At 46.0% G+C, this 26,979-nt stretch overlaps 1 protein-coding gene across 1 annotated transcript; it reads left to right on the top strand.

Annotated features, from left to right (window-relative positions):
- Nucleotides 1–26,676, top strand: LOC132378865 (peroxisomal N(1)-acetyl-spermine/spermidine oxidase-like). Its single transcript, XM_059946115.1, has 9 exons — nucleotides 1–437; nucleotides 10,248–10,737; nucleotides 14,212–14,437; nucleotides 14,595–14,649; nucleotides 15,912–16,167; nucleotides 21,248–21,360; nucleotides 21,435–21,547; nucleotides 24,098–24,265; nucleotides 26,539–26,676. Exons 1-9 carry the CDS (start codon nucleotides 170–172, stop codon nucleotides 26,596–26,598), a joined length of 1,749 nt encoding a protein of 582 aa, XP_059802098.1. The 5' UTR covers nucleotides 1–169; the 3' UTR covers nucleotides 26,599–26,676.
- Nucleotides 26,677–26,979: the final 303 nt, after the last annotated feature.

Consider the following 26,979-nt stretch of genomic DNA (forward strand, 5'->3'; position numbering starts at 1 on the left):
TATTTCATATGCACGTAAGCCAATGTATGGTGACACGTATGTAACTTAGTAATAAATCTACTTTGAACTTCGAAGAGCTCCACCTTTGCGGGCATCCGAGACCGGTGCAGCCACTGCGCAGAATCGACTGGCAGAAGCGGCGCAAAGCCGAGACCCGAGATCAAGCGGAATGGCGACGGCTGATGGTGACCTCGGACCGGGCCGGGACTGCAACATCGTCATCGTGGGCTGCGGAATCGCGGGGATAGCGGCAGCGCAGCGGCTGATGGAGCACGGCTTCGGCCGGGTGCGCATCATCGAGGCAACGGAGCGGTGCGGCGGCCGCATCTGGAGCCACAGCTTCGGTGAGAACGGCGCGGTGATGGACAGAGCGGCGGCCAAACAGCATGCCAGCCTAGCCCGGAGTCGGGCGACAGCGGCCAATGAGCATAGGGCCGGTGGGAGGGGGGCGGGATTTCAAGGCTCTCCATTACGGCGCCGTTTTCAGTGCAGGGTGACTGTCTTCATTTTGTGACACAAGTCATTCACCCTACTCGGTCCTACTCTCCTATTTGTCCCCATACACTGTTGCCTCTCATGTGCCTCATATATCAGGGTGGAACGACCTCAGTTTCAGAGGAAGGGTAGTGCAAACAGATAAGTAAGGTGCAACATGGGAGATTGGGAGTGCCAAAGTTATAACAGAATGGAAATAGTCCTTGACCTGTGATACACCATCAATAACTCTCAGAGACAGGAGGCGAACGATAGGCTTTTATTAGCTGCAAGAGACCACGATTAGCAGCAGGAGACCACCACACAACATCCTGGAGACTGAGGGAGGAGCAGTGCCTCCAATCGCCATTATACAGGGGTCAGTGGGAGGAGCCACTGGAGCAGTCAGCAGAGGGGCGTGTCCAGACAGGTATATGTAGTTCACCACATTCACCCCCCCTTTGTTTTAAAAGAGAGTCCCCATGGGGGCGAAGATTCTTACAAGTATATTTACAGGTTAAGTCTATCAGGCGGTCGAATCTGTCGCTGCGATCTGCGTAGCACCGGTGGTGATTGCACTGGTGATGGTGGTTGGGCTGGCTCCAGCCTGACTTGAGGTGTCAGCTCGTTAGGCGTCGGTAATCCCTCACGCGTGTGTGCGGCGCCCAGTATGGGAGTGTCGTGAGGAGTCTGTGTAGGGCTTGGTGTGCGCGGTGTCTCGTGGGTATACACCTCGGTGGGTACGTGGAGTGGTCACTGTGGAGTGTTCGAGGTAGGGGGCTGCTGCTCCTGCGGGCGCCAGATCACGGACGGAGACCTTGTCCACCTGCCCATCAGATAAGACCACGTAGGCATTCCGGGGGTTCGCATGAAGTAGGTGAACCCTCTCGACCATCGGGGAGTATTTATTGCTCCTCGCATGTTTCTGGAGCAGCACTGGCCCTGGGGACGTCAGCCAAGCCAGTAGGGAGGTCCCAGTGGCAGACTTACTGGGAAAAGAAAAGAGGTGCTCATGAGGGGTGGCATTGGTGGACATGCATAACAGAGAGTGGATGGAGTGGAGTGCCTTGGGGAGGACCTCCTGCCATCGAGAGACCGGCAATCCCTTTGACTCAAGGGCTAAGAGTGTGGCCTTCCACACAGTGGCATTCTCCCTCTCCACCTGTCCATTTCCCCGGGGATTATAATTTGTGGTCCCACTAGTAGCAATTCCCCTAGCCAGCAGGTACTGGCGCAGCTCGTCACTCATAAAGGAGGACCCTCTATCACTGTGGATATAGCAGGGATATCTGAACAGAGTGAAGAGCTGGCGCAGGGCTTTTATGACGGACGTGGCAGTGGTATTGAGACAGAGGATGGCAAAGGGGAACCACGAGTACTCGTCGATTATGTTGAGAAAGTAGACATTGTGGTCGGTGGAGGGAAGGGGGCCCTTAAAGTCGATACTCAGTCGCTCAAAGGGGCAGGTGGCCTTGATAAGTTATGCCTTTTCAGGACGGTAGAAGTGTGGTTTGCACTCAGCGCAGACTTGACAGTCCCTGGTCATCGTCCTGATTTCCTCAAGGGAATATGGCAGGTTCTGGGCTTTCACGAAATGGTAAAATCGGGTGACCCCTGGGTGGCAAAGATCTGCATGGAGGGTGTATAGCCGGTCGAGCTGCGTGCTGGCACACGCTCCCCGGGATAGGGCATCAGGAGGCTCATTGAGCCTTCCAGGCTGGTACAGGATGTCATAGTTGTAGGTGGAGAGTTCTGTTCTCCACCGCAAAATTTTATCATTTTTGATTTTGCCCCGCTGTTGGTTGCTAAACATGAACGCAACCGAGCGCTGGTCGGTCAGCAAGGTGAACCTTTTGCCGGCGAGATAGTGCCTCCAGTGCCTAATAGCTTCCACTATGGCCTGGGCTTCTTTCTCCACCGTGGAGTGCCGAATTTCAGAGCCTTGAAGGGTACGAGGGAAGAATGCTACTGGCCTTCCTGCCTGATTGAGGGTAGCAGCCAGCGCGAAGTCGGAGGCGTCACTCTCTACTTGGAAGGGAGTGGTCTCGTCCACCGCATGCATCGTTGCTTTGGCAATGTCCCTTTTAATGCAGCTCAAGGCTGCGTGGGCCTTGGCTGACAGAGGAAATGCGGTGGACTTGACCAGGGGGCGGGCCTTGTCTGCATAGTGAGGGACCCATTGGGTGTAATAGGAAAAGAAGCCCAGGCACCGTTTGAGGGCTCTGAGGGTGGTGGGAAGAGGGAGTTCCAACTGGGGGTGCATACGGTCGGGATCAGGGCCAATGACCCCGTTCTCCATGACATACCCAAGGATAGCAAGTCGGGTGGTTCCAAACACAAACTTGTCCCTGTTATAGGTAAGGTTAAGAGCTTTGGCTGCTTGGAAAAATCACTGGAGATTAGTGTTGTGATCCTGCCAGTCGTGACCGCAGATGGTGATGTTATCCAGATATGGGAACGTGGCCTTCAGTTGGCACTGGTCCACCATCTGGTCCATTTCCCTTTGGAAGACAGAGACACCATTCGTGACACCGAAGGGGACGCGCAGGAAGTGATAGAGCCTGCCGCCTGCCTCGAAGGTGGTGTAGGGGCGGTCCTCTGAGTGGATGGGGAGCTGGTGATAAGCGGATTTCATGTCTATGGTCGAGTACACCTTGTACTGAGCTATCTGGTTGACCATATCCGCGATGCGGGGTAGGGGGTACTCGTCAAGCTGCGTGAACCTATTGATGGTCTGGCTATAGTCCACGACCATCTTATTTTTCTGCCCTGTCCGAACTACAACCTCCTGGGCCCTCCAAGGGCTTGTGCTTGGCTCAATGATCCCCTCCCCGAGCAGCCGCTGCACCTCTGACTGAATGAAGGCCCGGTCCCCCGCGCTGTACCTCCTGCTTTTGGTTGCCACAGGTTTACAGTCGGGGGTCAGGTTGGCGAACAGCGGTGGGGGAGGGATCTTGAGGGTGGAGAGGCTGCAATTGGTGTCAGTAGCACAGCTGTTGGCATGGTGCTGGGTGGGATGTGCAGGTCGGTGTGTGTGTGTTGTCAGTAGTGGGGTATATGACGAAGCCCCACAGAACTGAGGATTCCTGACAATGATTGGTGGGAGGGGCCTGTCATACTCCATTGTCACACTTTTCAGGTGGCTCTGGAAGTCCAGCCCCAATAGCACAGGGGCGCACATTTGAGGCATGACCATTAACGCAAAGTACCGATATTCTGTGCCCTGCACCACCAATGTCGCTACACAACCCCCCCCCCCCCCCCCGGATGTCTGTGGAATGCGATCCAGAAGCCATGGTGACCTTCTGGCTTACCGGCTGTGTCACGAGTCTGCAGCGTTGCACCGTGTCCAGTGAATAAAACTCAGTGCTGCCTGTATTAAACAGGCAGCTAGTCCTGTGCCCCTCCACCAGGATCTCCATCATTGACCTTGCAAGCTGGTGTGGGGCGCTTTGGTTGAGGGTCACGGAGGCCAGAGTTGAATCGTCGTCTTGGTGCCCGGTAAGCACCCGTGGGTCAGAGGTGGGGCGAGGTGGCGCCAACCAAGATGGCGACCCCCATGCCTCGCACATGGCGCTGCTCGACCCTGCTCATGCTTTAGACTTACAGGCCTTGGCGAAGTGGCCCTTCTTTCTGCAGCTGGAGCAGGTAGCTTCTCGGGCCGGGCAGCGTTTTTGGGGGTGCTTTTCGAGTCCGCAGAAGTAACACTGCGCGGACTTGCAACTGGCAGCAGCCATGGTCGATTCACCGGAGGGTTGAGGGGAGTTCACGGACTGGCGAGTGGCAGCAGCTGTGGTTGATTCGCCGGCGGGTGGTGGGGTCTGCAGCGTCCATGGGACCGGCGGGAGATCGCGTGGCTGGACAGCGTCAGCGTTGTGCAGAGCAACTTCCAGCATGTTGACCAGCTTGATCGCCGACTGTAAGGTATGATCGGCGTTTTCCAGCAGCCGCTGGTGCATATACACTGACCTGATCCCCGTAACGAAAGCGTCTCGTACCAGGAGCTCTGCATGCTGTTCTGCTGTCAGTCCCCTGCAGTCGCAGGCCTGCACGAGGGTCTGTAGGGCCCAGACAAACTCAGCGCTTGACTCTCTGGCCCGCTGCCGCTGTGTCACTAAGCAATGTCTTGCGTAGACGGTGTTCACCGGCCGCAGGTACTGTCTTTTGAGGGCTTCCAGTGTCCCTTGGTAGGTCGGCAGGTCCCTAATTAGGGAGTATACCTGCGGACTGACTCTGGAGAGCAGAACTCTGTGCATGGTAGCAAGCTCAGTAACGGGAATCTCTTCCAGGTACGATTGGAAGCACGCAAGCCAGAGTTCAAAGGCAATGGCTGCTTCAGGAGATTGAGGATCAATGTCCAATTTATCTGGTCGTAAAATGTTCTCCATGTTTTAAAATTGCAGCTAATAAAATTGATGCACCATCAATAACTCTCAGAGACAGGAGGTGAACGATAGGCTTTTATTAGCTGCAAGAGACCACGATTAGCAGTAAGAGACCACCACACAACATCCTGGAGACTGAGGGAGGAGCAATGCCTCCAATCGCCATTATACAGGGGTCTGTGGGAGGAGCCACTGGAGCAGTCAGCAGAGGGGCATGTCCAGACAGGTATATGTAGTTCACCACAACCTGGTGGAACATGATCTGAAGTTTTTGTACTTCTGCCCATTGGGAGTGGGGAGAAGAGAGAATGCTTGAGGTGGGAGGGGAGTTCCTGCACTGCCTACTTTAGTAAGGCAGTGGGAAGTGTAGATAGAGAGTAGAGGGGTGTCTAGTTTGTGTGATAGACCCAGCGGTGTTCAGGGCTCACACCAAGCTGAGATGTATTTGTAAAAATTGGTGAGTCATGGGATCATTGGGAGTTTCCTTAGCTTTTTGAGGAAGTGGAAGCACTGGTGTGCTTTCTGAATGATAGCATGCACGTGACTTGATGATTGTTACACTGGAAGTTTTTTTTAATTGCCCTCGAGTGAATCGTATAAATGGAGTCTTGATCTCAATCTATATTGTTTTGATCTTGATTTAATCTTTTACTTTTCATTATCTATTAGACTTTGTTCTGCCTTGTTAGTGTTTTACATTATTCCATCTCAATAAGCTGTGTAATGGTCTTAACTGTATGAACAATACGCAAGGCAAGCTTTTCACTGTGTCTTAGTACATGTGACAACCATCATCATCATTATGTGCCGTGTCTGGATGATCTGAGTGATAGTGGTCACATGAACTTGATTGTTCTTGGCAATTTTTTCTTTAGAAGTGCTTTGCCATTGCCTTCTGGGCTATGTCTTTACAAGACGGGTGTCCCCAGTCATTCTCAATACTCGTCAGAGATTGTCTGACATCTGTGGTCACATGACAAGGACTCGTGATCTGCACCAGCTGCTCATATGAGCATCCACCACCTGCTCCCATGGCTTCATGTGACCCTGATTGGGCGGGTTAAGTTACACATTATGTCTCCTTTTATAGAGATGTATCTCCACCCCACCACCCATACATGTGACAATAATACACCATAAGACCTAGGAGAAGAATTAGGCCCATTGAATCTGCTTCATCATTCAATCAGACTGATCTTTTTTCTCCCCCAGCCTTCTCCCTATAATCTATGATGCCATGTCCAGTCAAGAGCCTATCAATCTCTGCCTTAAATGCACCCAGTGCCCTGGCCTCCACAGCTGCATGTGGCAACAGATTCCACAAATTCACCACCCTTTGTCTCAAGAAATTTCTCTGCATCTCTGTTTTGAAAGTACACTCCTCTATCCTGAGACTCTGCCCTCTTGTCCTAGACTTCCCCAGCATGGGAAACATCCTTTCCACATCTACTCTGTCAGGGCCTTTTAACATTCGAAAGGTTTCAGTGAGATTTCCCCCCCCCCCTTCTAAATTCCAGTGAGTACAAACCCAGAGCCATCAAACATTCCTCGTATGATAACCCTTTCATTCCCAGAAGCAACCTTGTGAACCTCTGAAATCTCTCCAATGCCAGCACATCTTTTCTCAGATGAGGAGCCCAAAACTGTTCACGATACTCAAGGTGAGGCCTCACCAGTGCCTTATAAAGCCTCAGCACCACATCCCTGCTCTTGTATTCTAGACCTTTTGAAATGAATGCTAACATTGCATTTGTCTTCTTCACCACCAACTCTTCCTGCAAGTTAACCTCTAGGTTCTTCTGCACAAAGACTTGCATCCCTTTGCATCTCAGATTTTTGGATTTTCTCCCCATTTAGAAAACAGTCTGCTCATTTATTTCTTCCTCCAAAGTGCATGACCCTGCATTTTCTAACATGATATTTCATTTGCTACTTTCTTGCCCATTCTCTTAATCTGTATAAATCCTTCTGCATCCTACCCATTTCCTCTACACTACCTGCCCCTCCACCAATCTTCGTATCATCTGCAAACTTGGCAACAAAGACATCTATACCATCATCAAAATCATTGATCAATTGATCATTGATTAAACCAGTATGAATACACAAGCAGCACTCAGGGTTCAGGGTCAAACTTGTTGTGCTTTCCAATGCCCAATGTTATTCTTGCAAGTATTATCCTAAGGGGGCTTGACAGGGTAGATGTTGAGATGGAGATGCAACAGAGTGCAGATGCTGGAATCTGGAGCATCAAACAATCTGCTGGAAGAACTCAGCATGTGGAGCAGCAACTGGGAGGAATTGTTGATATTTTGGGCCAAATTTCTGCAACTGAACATTGAGTTGTTTCCATTAGTGAGAGAGTCACAAAACAAGAGAATAACATCCAATCACTACAAAGAGAGGTCACCAAAATTTCTTCTCAGAGGATGGTGAGTCTCTGGAATTCTCTGTCTTGGAGAGTGGAGGTGGCTGGATCAATGGATTTATTTAAGGAGGAGGCAGGTAAATATTTGGAAGATCAAAGAATTGAGGGTATGAGGGACTGAAACAGAAGGCAAGCTGAGCCCAACATAGATGAACCAGAATTATATTGAATGTCTGGGCAGCCTTGAGGAGCAGAATTGCTTGTTCGTGGAGAATCTGAAAGAGCTGGACTTGGTGCAGATCGTGCTGCTGCCTGAGACAGGGGTTGGAGGAGATGATGTGCAGTCTAACGACAAGTGATGGTGGGTGGGTAGGTGGGTGGTGTGGCAATAGTGAGTGGGTGATGGTGGGTGGGTGATGTTGGTGGTGCTGTTGCCGATAATGAACTCCAAAACACTGAGCTGTAATCATGTCAGGCTAACCATTGCGCTATGTGGTGCTCTGTGAAGTACTTCATTACAGCTTTGGCATGTACTGCAAGGTACTTCCTTGTTGGAAGCCTGTTTTCTTAGGGGAAGGGGCTGTTGTTTTGCTTTCCTATTTCTTAAGTATGATGAGAAATTCATGAGTACACAATAATGAGAGAAACTACAAGGCTAAGGTTGGGTGTACATTGCCAATAGAACAGTGCATTGACATCTTCTAAAAAAATAACTGAAGATTCATCAACTAAAAGATAAAGATTGGCTTTATTAGTCAAATGTACATCAAAATATAGAGTGTCATTTGCATCAACAGCCAACACAGTCGAAAATATGCTGGTGGCAGCCCTCAAGTGTCACCGTGCTTCTGGTGCCAGTATCACATGCCCACAGCCTGGTAACTAGCACGTCTTTAGAATGTGGGAGGAAACCGGAGCACCCGGAGGAAACCCACACAGTCAAGGGGAGAACATACAAACTCCTTACTGTTATGAATGTACCACAGCTCTGAGGGGCCGAAGGGTACGGGGTAGCTCCCTCCTTTGTGAGAATCTCAAGATCCCTATTGAGTCAGTTCAGGAGACCCAGGAAATGAGAGAAAGACATGTAGAATCCACAAAGAGTTGGAATGTGTCCTGGCCTCCGAAAGGCGGACCCATTGATACCGGCTATTGTCTCTTGGAGATGGGATTGTGTATTGCATCCTGTACGATGCATCAAAGCCCCAGGCAATGAACCAAGGGGGAGGTTGGTGGAGGGATTGCATCATCCCAACCTGATTGACATCTGAGACCCTGTGAGTCAGGATAAAAGAGGGTCTGTGGGAACAGCACCTCAGACGCACCAGAAGAAACGCTAGCGATCCCGTAATAGCGGAAGCCGGTGGGAAGGCCACATGCGTCCGTTTCCATTTGCCCCGGAATCGGTGGGCCTTTACCACGGAAGAACGGTTTTTAGCTAACAACTGGGAAATCAACTCCCAACAACTCTCGAAGGATATTGACATCATAAAAGGAATGGGCAAGTTTTAACCCGTCTTTCTCTCCAACCAAAACGCTGCAGCTTGAATGAACTAAAGTGACTTTTATATTTCTATCGGACAATACATTATCCCCTAGACAACGATAGAGCTATTTCTTATTGATTATTATTATACCCGCGCTTTTAGGTTTAGTATTGATGACGTATATGTTTGCATTGATATTATTTTTATCAATACATACTGTTAAAAATAGTACCATCAGACTTCAACGGACCTCTCTGTCTTTGCTGGTAAGTGACCCAGTTACGGGGTTCGTAACATTACAAACAGCAGCAGGAATAGAACCCTTCTTTGCCAGAAGTGGTGGTTGAAGAGGCCCATTAACAATGTTTGAAAGAGATGGGCTGAGAGGAAATTTAGATCAGCCATGATGAAATGGCTGAGTAGAGTCAATGCGCCAAATGGCCCAATTCTACTCCTAATTCTTATGGTCATATGGTCTTATGATCCCATGAATAAATAAAATTAAAATCAGGCATACATGCACATCCTTGTTTGTGGAAGATCAGGACTAAGTGAAATGGAGTAAATTGAAGGAAGCCATTCTCCCATTAAAGAACAGTTCAATTAAAGGGGCAGAAATAATATGGAACAAAGACAAACATACAAGTGGACCGTAAGGAAAACCTTTAGCATACAATCTGATACAGGATTTGATGTTTGCAAGCTGGTGGAAGTAGAATCAATCAGTGTTTAAAATGGAACTGGGTCGACGCTTGAGGGAAAATAATTGACAAAACCATGGGAAGAGTGGAGACATGGAACAGATCCAGAGCTGGCAGAGACTCAATGTACCAAATAAGAAAAAGGAAAAAAAGGATCTCCTATGGTTAAATGGTGGAGCAGACTCGATGGGCCAAATGGCCTAATACCGCTCCTATATTTTATGGTCTTATGGTCAAATAGCCACCTTCTGGATCAGATTTATAGGAAAATACAGCAATTGGTTATGTTTCTAGGACATCACTATGGCTGATGAAAAGAAACATTCTGGATCAGTACATGGATAGCAGAGGTTTAGAGGGCTGTGGGCCAAGTGCAGTCAGATGCCATGTGCTCACTGGGCAACACAGTCAGCCTAGAAAAGTTGGGCAGAAGAGCCAGTTTCAGTGATCTATGACGTATTAAAACATCTACTGACAAGACTGAACAGATAACATATCATAAGACCATAAAGTAACGGAGCAGAATTGGTCTATTTGGCTCATCAATTTTGCTCCGCTGTCCCATCATAGATGAATGATTATCCCTTTCAATCCCATTCTCCTGCCTTCTCCCTGTGCCGCCCTGACTAATAAAGGATATATAAACCTCTACCTTAAATATACTCAACAACTTGGTCTCCACTGGAGCCTATGACAATGAATTCCACAGATTCACCACCCTCTGAAGAAATTTCTCCTCATCTCTGTTCTAAATGGATGTCCCTCTATTCTGAGACTGTGCCCTCTGCAATTTCCATTATAATGAAAATGCTTCTGTGCAAATTTCTTTCAGTGAAAGGTTTGGTTGAAATTGGAGCACAGTGGATCCATGGCCCCTCGAAGCGGAACGCTGTATTTCAGTTAGCTGGCCAATACGGTCTTCTGGATGAAACAGCAATGTCCGAGGAGAACCAGGCAGTACAACTAGACACTCACCTGCCGGCCATGACAACCTGGTACACCAGCTCTGGGAAGAGAATAGACCCAGAGATAGCAGCTTCCATGGAAGATCTATATTCAACGCTGTGCCTGAAAAGCAGAGAATTCTTCCAATCAAAGAAAGAACCTGTCCAGAGCCTGGGCGAATTTCTCAAGTGTGAAATAGCTCAGTGTGCAGAAAGTTGGAAAGACAATGAGGAACTGTGCAGTCTTAAACTGGCCCTGCTGAATGTGGAATTTAAACTGGAATGTTGTGTGGCAGGCACTGACAGCTTGGATCTGTTGGCACTACAGCCGTATGGTGAATATGTGATGCTGCCTGGGATTGACTGCACTTTTCCAAGGTTTGTGTTATTTTTATGCAGACCTAAAGCTTTAAGTTTAAGTTCTGGAGGTTGTTTTTCCTTCATGTACATTATTTCAATCGTGCTGTTCCACAACCTCTCCAGACCCTTCATCCTCCCCCCATTTACTGTCACTGACACTTCACACCTCATCCCTACACTGACACACTCCTCCCCCCAGCCCCTCACCACCCCCTTCATCCCCCCCATTCACTGTCACTCCACACTGACACTCCACACCTCATCCCTACACTGACACACTCCTCCCCCCAGCCCCTCACCACCCCCTTCATCCCCCCCATTCACTGTCACTAAAACTCCACACCTCATCCCTACACTGACACATTCCTCTTCACAGCCCCTCACCACCCCCTTCATCCCCCCATTCACTGTCACTATCACTCCACACCTCATCCCTACACTGACACACTCCTCTCCACACACACTCATCACCCATTCATCCCCCCATTCACTATCACTCCACACCTCATCCCTACACTGACACACTCATCTCCACAGTCCCTCACCACCCCCTTCATCCCATCCCCCATTCACTGTCACTATAACTCCACACCTCATCCCTACACTGACACACTCCTCTCCACAATCCCTCACCACCCCCTTCATCCCCCCATTCACTGTCACTATCACTCCACACCTCATCCCTACACTGACACACTCCTTTCCACAGTCCCTCACTACCCACTTCATCCCCCCGTTCACTGTCACTATCACTCCACACCTCATCCCTACACTGACACACTCCTCTCCACAGTCCCTCACCACCCCCTTCATCCCCCCATTCACTGTCACTATCACTCCACACCTCATCCCTACACTGACACACTCCTCTCCACAGTCCCTCACCACCCCCTTCATCCCATCCCCCATTCACTGTCACTATAACTCCACTCCTCATCCCTACACTGACACACTCCTTTCCACAGTCCCTCACTACCCCCTTCATCCCCCCATTCACTGTCACTATCACTCTACTCCTCATCCCTACACTGACACACTCCTCTCCACAGTCCCTCACCACCCCTTCATCCCCCCATTCACTGTCACTATCACTCCACACCTCATCCCTACACTGACACACTCCTCTCCACAGTCCCTCACCACCCCCTTCATCCCCTCATTCACTGTCACTATCTACTCCTCATCCCTACACTGACACACTCCTCTCCACAGTCCCTCACCACCCCCTTCATCCCCCCATTCACTGTCACTATCACTCCACACCTCATCCCTACACTGACACACTCCTCTCCACAGTCCCTCACCACCCCCTTCATCCCCCATTCAGTCACTATCACTCCACACCTTATCCCTACACTGACACACTCCTCTCCACAGTCCCTCACCACCCCCTTCATCCCCCCATTCACTGTCACTATCACTCCACACCTCATCCCTACACTGACACACTCCTCTCCACAGTCCCTCACCACCCCTTCATCCCCCCCATTCACTGTCACTATCACTCCACACCTCAACCCTACACTGACACACTCCTCTCCACAGTCCCTCACCACCCCTTCACCCCCCATTCACTGTCACTATCACTCCACACCTCATCCCTACACTGACACACTCCTCTCCACAGTCCCTCACTACCCCATTCATCCCCCCATTCACTGTCACTATCACTCCACTCCTTATGCCCTGGGCACGATCACTGTGCTACTGTAATTTCACGCCTTGCATGCTACCTGAAAGAGTTGTTCATGCCAAGACTCACATGTCACTTTATCATTTCTTGTCAGACACACCAGAAACAGGCAGTTATGTAATTAATGTTACTTTACCCATTTTCCAAGCCTATAAAAAAGTGAATTTTGCCTGATCGCCAACCCTTTCGCACTGCAGCCAAGAAGAAATTAAAAATTAATAAGTAACTCAAAAGATAACATATTTTTCCAAAGCAAATCATTAGGTCAACATTTGAAGTCTTGGGGTCCTCAAGGACTCTTAAGGACCCCGTTCTCTGCTATTGCTACAACTGATTTAATTATGATCGTCCACAGTGCATACACCCTGCCCGAGGGATTGAGCATCAGCTGTGGTGTGGTGGGTATAATTTTAACGCTAGTGACACAGCAGAACTTCTTTACCAAGCTGGAGGTTTGGAGGTACACAAAGAGGTGGAGCCTCACCTAAATTAATTTTGCTATTTTCTAATTGGCTGCAGACCTATATTATAGCATGGTGTCTGGAATCATAATTCACATGGGTTTATTTATAATTCAACTTAAATGTATTGTCTTAATTATTAATTAATTCTCCATAATAATCATTTAGGTGCTGATTATAGGAAGGATGTAGAAACTTTAGAGAGGATGCAGAGGAGATTTACCAGGATGCTGCCTGGACTAGAGGGCATGTATTATGAAGCTAAGTCGAGTGAACTCGGGCTTTTCTCTTGGAGAGAAGGAAGCTGATAGAGGTGTACAAGATGATGAGAGCAGCAGCCAGGGACTTCAGAATCTGAATCAGGTTTATTATCACCAGTACGTGTCATGAAATTTGTTAACTTAGCAGCAGCAGTTCAATGCAATACATAATATAGAAGGAAGAAATAAATAAATTACAGTTTATGTATATTGGAGATTAAAAACCGTGCTAAAACAGAAATAATATATATCAAAAAAGTGAGGTAGTGTCCAAGGGTTCAATGTCCATTTGGCAATTGGATGGCAGAGGGGAAGAAGCTGTTCCTAGATCACTGAGTGTGTGCCTTCAGACTTCTGTACCTCCTGCCTGATGGTAACAGTGGGAAAAGGGCATGTCCTGGGTGCTGGAGGTCCTTACTAATGGATGTTGACTTTCTGAGACAGGAGTCCCTGAAGATGTCCTGTGTACTTTGTAGGCTAGTGCCCAAGATGGAGCTGAATAGATTTACAACCTTCTGCAGCTTCTTTCAATCCTGTGCAGTAGCCCCTCTATACCAGTGATGCAGCCTGTCAGAATGCTCTCCATGGCACATCTGTAGAAGTTTTTGAGTGTTTTTGTTGATCCACCAAATCTCTTCAAACCCCTAATGAAGTATAGAACTTTTTCCCAAGGCAGAAATGGCTAACATAAGGGGACATAAATTTAAGGTGATTGGAGGAAAGTATAAGGGGGAATGTCAGATAGGTGTTTTTTTCACATAATGTGTGTTGGGTACGTGGGACACACTGCCAGGGGTAGTGGAGGAGGCAGATACATAAGGGGCATTTAAGAACTCTTAGCTTGGTATGTGGGTGATAAAATGGAGGGCCATGAACGAGGGAAGGGGAAGATTGATTTCAGAGTAGGTTAAAAGGTCAGTACAACATTTTGGGCCAAAGGGCCTGTACTCTGCTATAATGTCCCATGTTCTAACAAATGACAGTAAATGAAAATTATTTGACAAAATCATTGATCAAGCTTGATGTTTTACTTTGGTATGATCTTGATTGCAATTAATATTTTATTGATTTTTTTTAGGGGATTTAACAGCCTCATTGATGAAATGATGAAACCCCTGCCAAAGAACTTAGTGTCATTCAACAAGTCAGTTAAATGCATCCATTGGAATGGTTCCTTTGAAACACCAGCAGCTCTGAAACAGTCTTACCCGGTTGTAGTGGAGTGCGAAGATGGCAAAAGTATACCAGCAGATCATGTTATAGTCACTGTCCCTTTAGGTAATGTCCCATTTGAGATTCATTTTGTCCCTCACAAACATAAATGAACAGATTTTGTGTGAGGAAATCAGCTTTTACGGGCTCGAAACTGAAAATCTGCAACTCAAAATCTTCACCGTCATGAATGAATCACTCCCTCACTCCATCTCTCACTCTCTCATTCCCTGCCGTCTGCCTTTCCAGCCCAACAAGCTGCATCGCCTAGCAACCCACCGATTTGATCCTGGCCTAAACACAGGTCAATTTACAATGGCCAAATAACCTACTAACACTGCATCTGTGGATTGTGAGAGGAAACTGGAGCAGTGGAGGAAACCCACACTGTTCACAGAGAGGATGGTAAACTCCTGACAAGCGACACCGGAGACTCTGAACCCTGGAGCACCCCAAGGCGTAATAGTGTCACGCTTAACCACTGTGCTACTGCGACGCCCGTGTAATACCAATATGGAAAAGTAAAACTGACAATGTCCAGAGTTTTATGTTGGATGTCAAAATGCTCTTACATAACATTCACCCATACAAATGTTCTAGGTTTCCAGTGGAAGCAATTGTTTGTACCAGTCAAAAAATTAAGCCGTAGCTTTGGCTTCTATAATGTTTCAATAATCAAACACATCTCACTAGTCCTTACATTTCTTGCGATAATGAACTGCATGAAATCCTACAATTTTAAAATCCTGTTAACCTTTCACAAGACAGCTCAAGTTGCTGGGGGAGCCCAGCAATGTTTATGCTGAGAATTGTGGGCATATGATGTTGGTGCTGGGATGTGTGGTGACGCTCACGGGCTGTCCCAGCACATTGATGGGTGTGTAGGCTGTTAACACAAACGACACACTTCACTGTGTGTTTCCATGTGATAAATGAACCTAAATCTGAGCCTGACTTTACAACTTACTCTCTGTTACACCACTGGTTTGTAGGGCAGCAATAAAGCTTCTAGTTCTCCATCTGTCCTTGACGTAGCATCGCACACAGATATAGAAAGAACCTTCATTGCTGTACTGGTAATATTTTTTTTGACCAGTCAGTTTTGTTAACCTGGTTTGAACCCCCAAACCTGAAGGACCGCTGGAGCACTCTTAGTCTGCCTCTGCCCTTTGACCTGTTTGGCATGGGTGACCATGCCCAGTGCCAAAGAACATGGACCTGCCTCTAGCCAAGATACCTCTACAGATCATTGAGACATGCAAGCCTTCAAATCCCAAGGCAAGGTTGTGGTCATTTTGGAAGCTGACAGTTTAAGATAACGTTTAATTCATGGGCCTGTGTAGTTTTGGTTCTTGGGTTTGACCCACAGTTAGTTCACTCTGATTGAGTCCATCAAACACAAAAGTAGCACAAGGGTGGGGTCTTTCACTGTGAATGTCTGCAAGAAAACTAATCTCAGGGTTGTATATGGTGACATGGACTTCGATAATAAATTTACTTTGAACTTTCTGAACTTTGAGTTTTGGGGTTAACTGCTTATTAAAGATCACACTAATTGTTTTCCAGGTTTCCTCAAGGAACATTACAAAGCTTTCTTCTACCCCCCATTTCTTCCCAGCAAAACCAATTCCATTCAGAAAATGGGTTTTGGAACAATTGATAAAATCTTCCTTGAATTTGATGAGCCATTTTGGGAGCCAGAATATGATTTAATCAAACTGGTCTGGGAGGATGAATCTCCGTTAAATGATCGGCCGCCAGATCTGCAGAAGACCTGGTTTAGGAAGGTCCTTGGTTTTATTGTCCTTAAACCAGCTGAAAGGTAATGATGCACATGATCTATTTTAGTGTCTAACGTCAACGGTTTGTTGTGATTCACCCAGATTTGGAGTTGTAGTTTTGAGAACATTTTAATTGTCTGAATGTGCCTTAATAAGAAGCAGTGATTTCACCGCTAAGTGCTGTAACCAGCTAACTGTCAAAAAGCAAGAACCATGTGGAGAGTGGGTTGGACAGGATCAAACCAGCATTTTTGTGAATATTCTTTGAACCCTCTCCAGTTTCTTCACATCCTTTCTAAGATAAGGGACCCAAACCTACTCACAATACTCCAAGTGAGACTTCACCAGTACTTTATAAAGTCTCAATATTACATCCTTGCTTTTATACCCTAGTCCTCTTGAAATGAATCCAAAACATTGCATTTGCCTTCCTCACCGCAGACTCAACCTGCAAATAAACCTTTAGCGAATCCTGCACAAAACTCCCAAGCTCCTTTGCGCCTTAGATTTTTGTATTTTCTCTCATTTAGAAAATAATCAGCCCTTTCATTTCTTCAATCAAAGTGCATGATCATAGACTTCCCAACACTGTATTCAATCTGCATTTTTGCCCATTCTCCTAATCTAAGACCTTCTGTAGCCACTCTACTTCCTCAAAACCACCTGCCCATCCACCTACCTTCATATCATCTGCAAACTTTGCAACAAGCCCATCAATTCCATCGTCCAAAATATTCACATATAATGTAAAAAGAATCAGTCCCAACACAGACCCCTGTGGAACACCACAGGTCACCAGCAACCAACCAGAAAAGGCTCTCTTTATTCACACTTTCTGCCATCTGCCAGTCAGTTTCTGCTTTATCCATGCTCGAATCTTTCTTGTAATAGCAATGGGCTCGTAGCTTGTCACGGATCCTCAGGTGTGCCACCTTGTCAAGGGCCTTCTGAAAATCCAAGTACACAACATCAAACGATTCTCCTTTATCTAACCTGCTTGTTATTTGTTCAAAGAATTCCAACAGATTTACACGTACAAACAAGCTGGATGAACTCAGCAGGTCGGGCAGCATCCGTTGAAAGGAGCCCTCAACATTTCAGGCCGAGACCCTCCTGAGTCCTGACGATGCTGCCCGAACTGCTGAGTTCATCCAGCTTATTTGTACAGGTTATTTAACCACAGCATTCTGCAGTATACTTTGTGGTTCCAACAGATTTGTCAGGCAAGATTTTCCCTTGAGGGAGGAAACAGACAGACAGACATACTTTATTGATCCCAAGGGAAACTAGGTTTCGTTACAGCTGCACCAACCAAGAATAGTGAAGAAATGTAGCAATATAAAACCATAAATAATTAAATTATCAATTAATCATGCCAAGCGGAAATAAGTCCAGGACCAGCCTATTGGCTCAGGGTGTCTGACACTCCGAGGGAGGAGTTGTAAAGTTTGATGGCCACAGGTAGGAATGACTTCCTATGATGCTCAGTGTTACATCTCGGTGGAATGAGTCTCTGGCTGAATGTACTCCTGTGCCTAACCAGTACATTATGGAGTGGATGGGAGACATTTTACAAGATGGCATGCAACTTGGACAGCATCCTCCTTTCAGACACCACCGTCAGAGAGTCCAGTTCCACCCCCACAACATCACTGGCCTTACAAATGAGTTTGTTGATTCTGTTGGTGTCTGCTACCCTCAGCCTGCTGCCCCAGCACACAACAGCAAACATGATAGCAATGGCCACCACAGACTCATAGAACATCCTCAGCATCGTCTGGCAGATGTTAAAGGACCTCACTCTCCTCAGGAAATAGAGACGGCTCTGACCCTTCTTGTAGACAGCCTCAGTGTTCTTTGACCAGTCCAGTTTATTGTCCATTCATATCCCCAGGTATTTGTAATCCTCCACCATGTCCATACTGACCCCTTGGATGGAAACCATACTGACTTCAGCCTATTTTATCATGTGCCTCCAAGTACCCCAAAACCACATCCTTAACAATCGACTCCAACACCTTCCCCACCACTGAGGTCAGACTAACTGGCCAATAGTTTCCTTTCTTCTGCCTCTCTCCCTTCTTGAAGAGTGGAATGACACCTGCAATTTTTCAGTCTTCTGGAACCATTCCAGAATCTAGTGATTCTTGAAGGATCATTACTAATCCCTCAGCAATCTCTTCAGCCACCTCTTTCACAACCCTGGGGTGTACACCAACTGGTCCAGATGACTTATCTACCTTCAGAATTTTCAATTTCCCAAAGTACTTTCTCCCTAGTAATGATAACTTCACAAACGTCATGACCCCTGTCACCTGGAAATTCCACCATACTGCCAATGTCTTTCACAGTGGACACTGATGAAAAATAGTTATTCAGTTTGTCTGCTATTTGCTTTTCCCCCATTACTACCTCTCCAGCATCGTTTTCCAGCAGTCTGATATCCCCTGTCACCTCTCTTTTACACTTCATATATCTGAAGAGAGATTGGCAGCTGGTAGTATGATAGCCTTTACTTGGCACACACAAGCTGATAACATTTGGAGTCACTCTGGAGAGGGGCTCCCTGAGCTAATATTGCATCACATTTTTAAATGCTAAAGATCAAAGGTATCAGCAGGACCATTACTATAGTTGCAATGCATTCATAATGCTTTCTTTGAATTACATATAATTTCCAAACACCTAGATCTTCTCACCAACATTCCAGACACCCAAAATGAATGTTAATCACCGGTCTCTCTAAACTGCACTCATGCATGTGCAGACATCTCAGGTCAATAGGGTGTTTCCTGGTTTGCAATCAATCTCAGTCTGCAGCTCCAGGAAGACCATTGTTCTGAGCTGCATTTTTACTTCAATCTACAATCCAAGTTCAGATCTGAAGACTGGGGTTGCTATTGCAATGAATATTTGCTAAATTCCATGTCTCCAGAATATGCCCCAGCACCCTTAGTAACATGGAGGTCCAGAGGGATCATGCGGTCCAGGTCCATCGTTCACTGAAAGTGTCTACACAAGTGGATAGTGGGTAAAGAAGATGATTGACATGGTAGAGCTGTTGAGTTTAAGAGTAAAAACTTCAGTCACACTCCACCTGGAGTATTTTGTGCATTTTTCAGATTCAGATTCAGATTCGGTTTATTGTCATTTAGAAACCACAAATGCAATGCAGTTAAAGAATGAGACAACGTTCCTCCAGAATGATATCACAAAAACACATGACAAAACACCAGAAAATCCACATAATGTTTGGCAATCCCCAATCCAGGGTCCGGAGAGGCTGCTGCGTATTAATATCGTACTACTGTCTTAGCGCATTCCCTGGGAAGGAGCTCCAAAACCACCAGACAAAGCAAGACCAAAAATTAAAGCTACAAGACCTGCACAAAACCACATAGTTACAACAGTGCAAACAATAGCATAATTGATTAAAAAAAACAGACCATGGGCTCAGTAAAAATAGTCCAAAGATGTTAAAGGACTATAAGTTCAAAAGAAATCACCACACAGTTTCCACAAGTCCCCAGGGTCCTGACAGACTCGTCATCTCACACCGGCGGCAGAAGGGAATACCCCCGCTATGGACTTCCACAATGCCGCCCGACTCAGCCTCGCAGACGCAGCACACAGTGAAAGCGACTTTTTTGAATAAAACATTAGCCACACTCCTCTTGGAGCATTGTATGCAGCCTGTATAAAACTTCAGCCACACTCCACTTGGAATATTTTGTGTATTTTTGTATAATACTTTAGCCACACTGCACTTGGAGTATTTTGTGCATTTTTGGTCACCTCCATTACAGGAAGATGTCATGTCTATGGAAAAGGGCACAGTAGAGGTTTACCAGGATGCTTCCTGGATTACGGGGCCTGAACTAAAAGGACAGCTTGGACAAACTTGGGTTGTTCTCTTTGGAGAGTCAGAGGCTGATGGAGGCCTGCGAGGCGTTTGTAGTTATGAGAATCATAGAGAGAGTAGATAGTTGGAACCTGTACCCCAGAGTAGAATAGTTAAACAGCAGAGGACATGCTTTAGGGTTAGTTGGGGGTTGTTTAATGACGATGTGAGGGGGCAAGTTTTTTTTGATAAGGAATGGTCGGTACCTGGAATGTCTTACCAGGGTACAGGCGGAATCAAGTAGTTTAGGGTAGTTAAAGAAGCCATACAAAGATGAATGCTACACAATAGGAGGACATCGTATAGATCAGCACAGCATCGCAGGCCAAATGAGTTGCCAGTCAGTGTTGAACTCAACGTAGGACTGTTCTGGGGACTCCAGCTCCGGATTTTTCCTCGGCAGTTACTCCGAAGCCTTCTCCATGAGTGGCTATAGCCACAAGGCAGCAGAGGTTTCAAATCAGAGTTCCCCTTTTCTTAGATGAGCTGCCAACCACGGCTGATGAACCCCATCTGCCCGAAGTGACTGGTTTTAAGGCACCTTAACCCTGTCAGTAGAAATTGTTCTGCCGGACTTAGTAATTAAGGCTAGGAGCTGGACTTGGTTGTCAGAGGCTATTTGAGATGGACATCATTAAATCATTGGGAACATTTAATAGGTAGTGGGAACTTATCCCCACTACACCTGATGGTGGTGGACACAGAGGTACTATAGATGCTGGAAATTTAGAGCACTATATACAAGGTGCTAGAGAAACTCAGCTGGTCAGGAGGCATCTATGGGTGGGAATAAACAATCAACATTTGGGCCAAGACCTTTTGTCAGTACTGGGAAAGAAGGGAGAAGATTTAAACTTCTTTAGGGTCGGCATATTCCAAAGAGAGTATGCAGTAGAGCAGAAAATCATAGACACGAGGTACTGCAGATGCTGGAAATCAAGCAATACACACTATGTGCTGGAGGAGCTCAGCAGAGGGTGGTAGCAGATGGAACATATTCTGTGAGGAGGTCGGTTACCTTTCGTGCTCCGCAATTATCTGTTCTGGAACCCCTGATCTTTTGAAATTAGCATTTGAAAATAAAGTTTAAAATTTACATTATATACATTTTTGAATACACTAATAGAGCAGAGGTGAAGCATATTGTGTAAAGTTTGTGAAGTGAACCTAGGATATTCGAGGTTCATGCCAGACTTCATGACTGTGTTTTCTGGTTGCAGGTATGGCCATGTCCTCTTAGCTGTGCTGACGGGGCAGGAAGCCAACCTAATGGAGCAGTTATCAGACTCTGATGTTAAAGATTGTTTGACACAAATCATACATCAGTTTACAGGTATAATTTCTCACATTGCATATCAATACAAGTCAAACACCCTACAAAATACTGATAAATATTTTTTTATTTAGGAAACCCCTCAATACCTCCACCAAAGAGTATAGTACAGGGGTCGACAACCTTTACCACTGGAAGAGCCATTTGGACCCATTTCCCACAGAAAAGAAAACACTGGGAGCCACAAAACCCGTTTGACATTTAATATGAAATAACACTGCATACAACATTTTTTTTGCCTTTATGCTACGTATAAACAAACTATAATGTGTTGCATTTATGAAATCAATGAACTCCTGCAGAGAAAACGAAATTACATTTCTGCATGCAACAAAAACATTTTGAACTCCGAAAAAAAGACATTGGGTTGAAGGTTACTTTTAAGTAAAATAATCAATGTCTATTTGAGTCCTTCTTGTATTTATGAAAAATGCCAAACTTAAATTGTCTGCCAGCAGCAAACCAAAAATAACGTCAGCCAGCTGTCAACCTGAAAAATAAAAGGACTATTTCACTGAACAATGAAAAAAATATGAATACACATAAAATAATAGGCAATTAAAATATTTATCATACTTGGTTAATGGGATTTCTGCTCCTGGACCTCAGTGCACAGCGTCTGAACATCAGGGCTGTATGACGTCACCTTCATCTTTACACAGGATCGCAAGCTGTCATCTGTGAGGCGTGCGCGATGTTTGTTTTTAATAAAGTTCATGTTGGAGAACACCTGCTCACATACATATGTGGATCCAAAGATCGACAGGACTCCAAGCGCATACTTTTTAATGTTTACATAAATGTCGGGGATAGCATTCCATGTTTCGAACACAAGTTTGTCCGGTTTAGGGAGGTTTTCAATATCACTCCATTCTGACGGGCAACATCTTCAAGGTCTGCGGTCAAGCGTCTAAACTTGGACACCCATATGTCTTTGTCGGCTATGTCGGCCAGTTCCATCTCAAGATCAGGTTGACTCACACCTGCCAATGCAGTCGTATTCAGTAGGGATGGATTGATACTTAGGGGAGTGACTGGGAAGGATAATGTGTTTTTTACCTCTCTGAACTCACAGAAGCGTTTCCCAAACGATGTTTGCATTACGATGATTGCAGAATGTAAATACTCTGAATTTATCATGTCGTGAGCTTGTTTGAATTCTCTCAAATTGGGGAAGTGAGATAATGTGGCTTTCTGTAAATCTCTGGCAAGCACTGTCAACTTGTGCTGGACTGCCAAAACATCCTCCAACACGTGCAGGGCTGTGTGTCCTTTCCCCTGAAGAGCTGTGTTCAGCGTGTTCAGGTGCGCTGTCATGTCTACCATGAAGTGTAGCTTTTACAGGCACTCTGGCTGTTCCAGCTCAGGAAGGGTGAGCCCTTTGCTGCCCAGGAAAGTTTTCACTTCTTCCAGACACGCGACAAAGCATTTCAGCACCTCCCCTCTGGACAGCCACCGGACTTTGTTGTGCAGCAGGAGATCAGAATATGCGCTTTCCAGCTCATCCAGTAACAAACGGAATTGACGGAGATTTAAACTTTTTGCCATTATTTTATTGACAATCTGAATGACAACATCCATTACTTCTGTGCATTCCGGAGGAAATGTTTGAGCGCACAGCACCTCTTCGTGCAAGATGCAGTGAAAAGTCAGCAGCTTTCTGTCCAGCGACTTCTGCAGTAAAGCCACAAATCCCGTGTGCGCTCCTGTCATACTTGGTGCCCCATCAGTATCTACTGACACTAGGTGGGTAGTCTTTATTACTTTGGCTCTTAAACAATTCAAGACAGCCTCACAGATGTCCTCCCCCCGTGTTTGGCCTTTTAGAGGTATCAACTCAATCATTTCTTCCTGTGACCCGGCAGAGTTTACATACCGGCAGAACAGCGCTATTTGTTCAATATCACCTTTGTCTTTAGACTCGTTACAGACAATCGAGTAGGCCACAGCTGAATTGATGTCTTTAATTTACTGTCTTGTGATGTCTTCTGCCATTTTTATGGTTCTGTCTTTGACAGTCTTTGCAGAGAGGGGCAGATCCCTGATTTTCTGCACAATTTCACTCTTGTTTTTAAAGTCCATGAATAGATGTTCTGAAATCTTAATGAAAGATTCTTTTATATATTCACCATCTGTAAATTGCTTCCCGTGCCTGACTATTTCCTGAGCGGCAATAAAACTAGCATATGTCGTTGATTTTCCAGACATCATCCACTTCTTGAAATGATTTTTGCTCAGATCAACATTCCGCATCAGTTCTGAAACGGCTTTTTATCTCTCATCTCCATCCGGATATTTTTGAGCAAAGGCTGCGTGTTTATTCTGGAAATGTCTTGCGACTTTTGACTTTTTGTTGTTTGCTAGTTTCTCATTGCATATTAAGCATACCAGTAAACCAGTCTCGTCAGCAGTGAAAGCACATGAATCTGCCCACGTATCATTAAACGTTCTGTTTTCTTCAATCACTTTTCTTTTTTTAGAATTCTCCATAGTTAGCCTACCTTGGATCGAAAAATTAAAGAAATCGCGCACTGGCGGGTATCAGGCATTGGCCGTGGTGACGTATATTAATAGTGACAAAAAACACGTTTTATTTAGATTGTACAAGATCACCATAATCTTCAAATTTAGAATTACATTTCAAAAACTAACAAACTAACATAAAATACATTTTAATTAAATACTCATCATTTATTTTCCAAAGCCACAGGGAGCCGCAGCACAGAGATGAAAGAGTCGAATGCGGCTCCGGAGCCACGGGTTGCCAACCCCTGGTATAGTACGATCAAAATGGTACAGTGATCGGTTCACAAAGGGATCCTATAGTTATGTCGAAGTTGGCAGTTCGGGTGATGATATAGATGTTATTGCACAACCTCTCCCATCAACGTCTGCAGAGGAACAGGTATGTCCCGATTCTGTTTTCTTTATTATGTAAAGTACACTCAGTGGCCATTTTATTAGGTACGCCTGCTCATTGATGCAGATATCTACTCAGCCAATCACGTGGTAGCAACTCAATGCATAAAAGCCTGCAGACATGCAGTTGTCTTAGCCTATTATTAAAAATATTCCTCTGTTCAGCCAAGATGGCATACAGAAGGTGAGAAACATTGTGCAGAATTGCCAGGATTTTCCGGAGGGTCCTTTGTTCTGCCACAGCCTCCAATGTGTCCAGTTTGACTCCTATAACAGAGCCAGCCTTTCTAATCAGTCTATTAAGCCTCTTGTCACACCACTGCATAGAAAATAGTACTGGCAACAGCAGAGTGGTAGAACATGTGAAGGAGAGGCCTGCAGACTCCAAAGGACCTCATTCTCTTCAGGAAATAAAAGTGACTCTGGCTCTTGTACACAGCCTCTGGTGATGCTCCACTCAAGTCTGTCATCCAGGTACTTGTAGTTCCTCACCACATCCACATCCTCACCATCAATAGTAACAGGGAGCAGTGCAGGCTTAGTCTTCCTAAAGTCCATCACCATCTCCATTGTCTTACTAATGTTGAGCTGCAGATGATTCAACCTGCACCATACGACAAAGTCTTCCACCAGGGCCCTGTATTCATCCTCCAGACCTTCCTTTGTACCCCCAACTATTGCTGAGTCATCAGAGAATTTCTGCAGATGACATGACTCAGTGTTGTATCTGAAGTCCGAGGTACACAGAGTAAACAGGAAGGGAGCCAATACATTCCCCTGTGGGGCCCCAGTGCTGCTTATAGCCACGTCTGATACACAGCTCTGAAGCTGCAAAAAACTGTGGTCTGCCAGTTAGGTTACCGTTATCCAGGATACAATGGAAGAGTCAACCTGCATTGAGGGCTGTACGGTATTGAAAGCACTTGAGAAATCAAAAAACATGATCCTCACAGTGCTGCCCTGCTTATCCAGGTAGATGACAGCATCCTCGACTCCAATGTGCTCCTGGTAGGCAAACTGCAGGGGGTCGAGCAATCTGACCAGTGTGAGCCAGGACCAGCCTCTCTGGGGTCTTCAAGATGTGTGAGGTCAGAGCCACTGGACGGTAGTCATGGTCATGTCAGTCAGCTGTTGAAGGTCTGGCCACTGCAGAAAGCCAAATTCCTAAGGCTGAAGTTGATTGATAATTCTTCCTCTATCACCAGACTGAGAGATAACTCAGTTCTGCTCAACACTTCAGGGCTTCTGCTGAATGTGTGACTCCAAGGATAAATCCGCCAGTAGAAGGCTGAGAGGAGAAGGAAGGTAATGGAGACAGGAATTGTGGAACAGTGCACAATTCCAGAAACTGTGGACTGCCATATACCTCTCAATGATTTATGGAAAATAATTAACATTGCTGATTGGGACTGAGGATTTGGGCTGTAAACTCGAGGTGTGAACAACCAGGAGTCCAATTTCCTGCTGTACGTTCTCTACACTGGACTCAGAATCACCCAAAAAGGGTGGTAGAGTGTGGAGTGTAGAGTAGAACATGAAACATGGAGCACAGAGCGTAGAACATAGACCATTAGACACAGAACTCAGAGCAGCATAATACAGGAACTGGCCCTTCGGCCCACAGTGTTGTGCCAAACTGATGAAATGTAATTCAATGCTTAACTAATCCCTTCTGCCTGCATATGGTCCATATTCCTCCATTCCCTGAACATTCTTGTGCCTATCTAAGAGCTTCTTAACAGTCTCCATCATATTTGCATCCACCACCAGCACATTCCAGGCCCCCACCACGCTCTGTAATAAATCAGCCACTATAGAAAGGTGGAGCAGACTCGATGAGCCAAGTGGCTTAATCCTACTCCTCGACATTATGATCTTATAATGAACTGATCCTTGTGGCCCACTCCACTGTCTGCTGTCTAAACTTCCAGCCAAGATGGCACTGAGCTGCAGTTTCCAACAAGGTCACACCTCAGACTTGATTGTTTATTAGGGTTTGTACGGACTGTTTTGGGGACAGAGTGGGGAGTTAAGGGTATGCTGGGGTTTATGGGTAAGGATGAAAAGGAACTAGGGGTCAGACCAATCTTCAAGTTTGGTAAAAGGGAGACTTTTAAGAGTGCGATAGGAAGAGTTCAGGGCCAGAATGTTCCTGTTAGAATGAAGGGCAAGGCAGGTAAGATTAAAAGTTCAAAGCAAATTTATTATCAAAGTACTTTTCTGTTACCATGTACTACCCTGAGATTCATATTCTTGCAGGCATTCACAGCAGATCGAACGAAACACAACAGAATCAATGAAGAACTACACACTACGTGAATGGTGAACGAGTAGTCTTTGGGGTACTGCAAGTCTGTGTTTTTATTGATGCTTTGCTGCACGCCTGAGTGCTCGGTGGGGAACACTGATACCTTTTGCTGGTGGTGGGGGGTGGGGGGAGGTCATTCCCTTGCCATTGCTTGTGTGTGGGAGGGGGGAGCTGGGAGGGGGCTTTGGGTTACTAATGTTTAATTGACATTCATTCATTGGGATACTCCTCTGCTTTTGTGGATGCTTATGAAGAAAAAGAATTTCAAGATGTATATTGTATACATTTCTCTGATGTTAAACATACCTATTGACCTATTGAAACAAAGACAAACAGCTAACGTGCCACAGAAGACAAGCTGTACAAATGCAAATAATAATAATGATGAATAT

This window comes from Hypanus sabinus, chromosome 21, assembly GCF_030144855.1.
Source record: "Hypanus sabinus isolate sHypSab1 chromosome 21, sHypSab1.hap1, whole genome shotgun sequence".
Lineage (NCBI taxonomy): Eukaryota > Metazoa > Chordata > Chondrichthyes > Myliobatiformes > Dasyatidae > Hypanus > Hypanus sabinus.

Coding starts and splice junctions, on each gene's coding strand:
- LOC132378865 (XM_059946115.1), top strand. CDS start 170: ATGGCGACGGCTGATGGTGACCTCGGACCGGGCCGGGACTGCAACATC. Junction 16,168..21,247: donor GTCCTTAAACCAGCTGAAAG/GTAATGATGCAC, acceptor TTCTGGTTGCAG/GTATGGCCATGTCCTCTTAG. Junction 21,361..21,434: donor AATCATACATCAGTTTACAG/GTATAATTTCTC, acceptor TTTTTTATTTAG/GAAACCCCTCAATACCTCCA.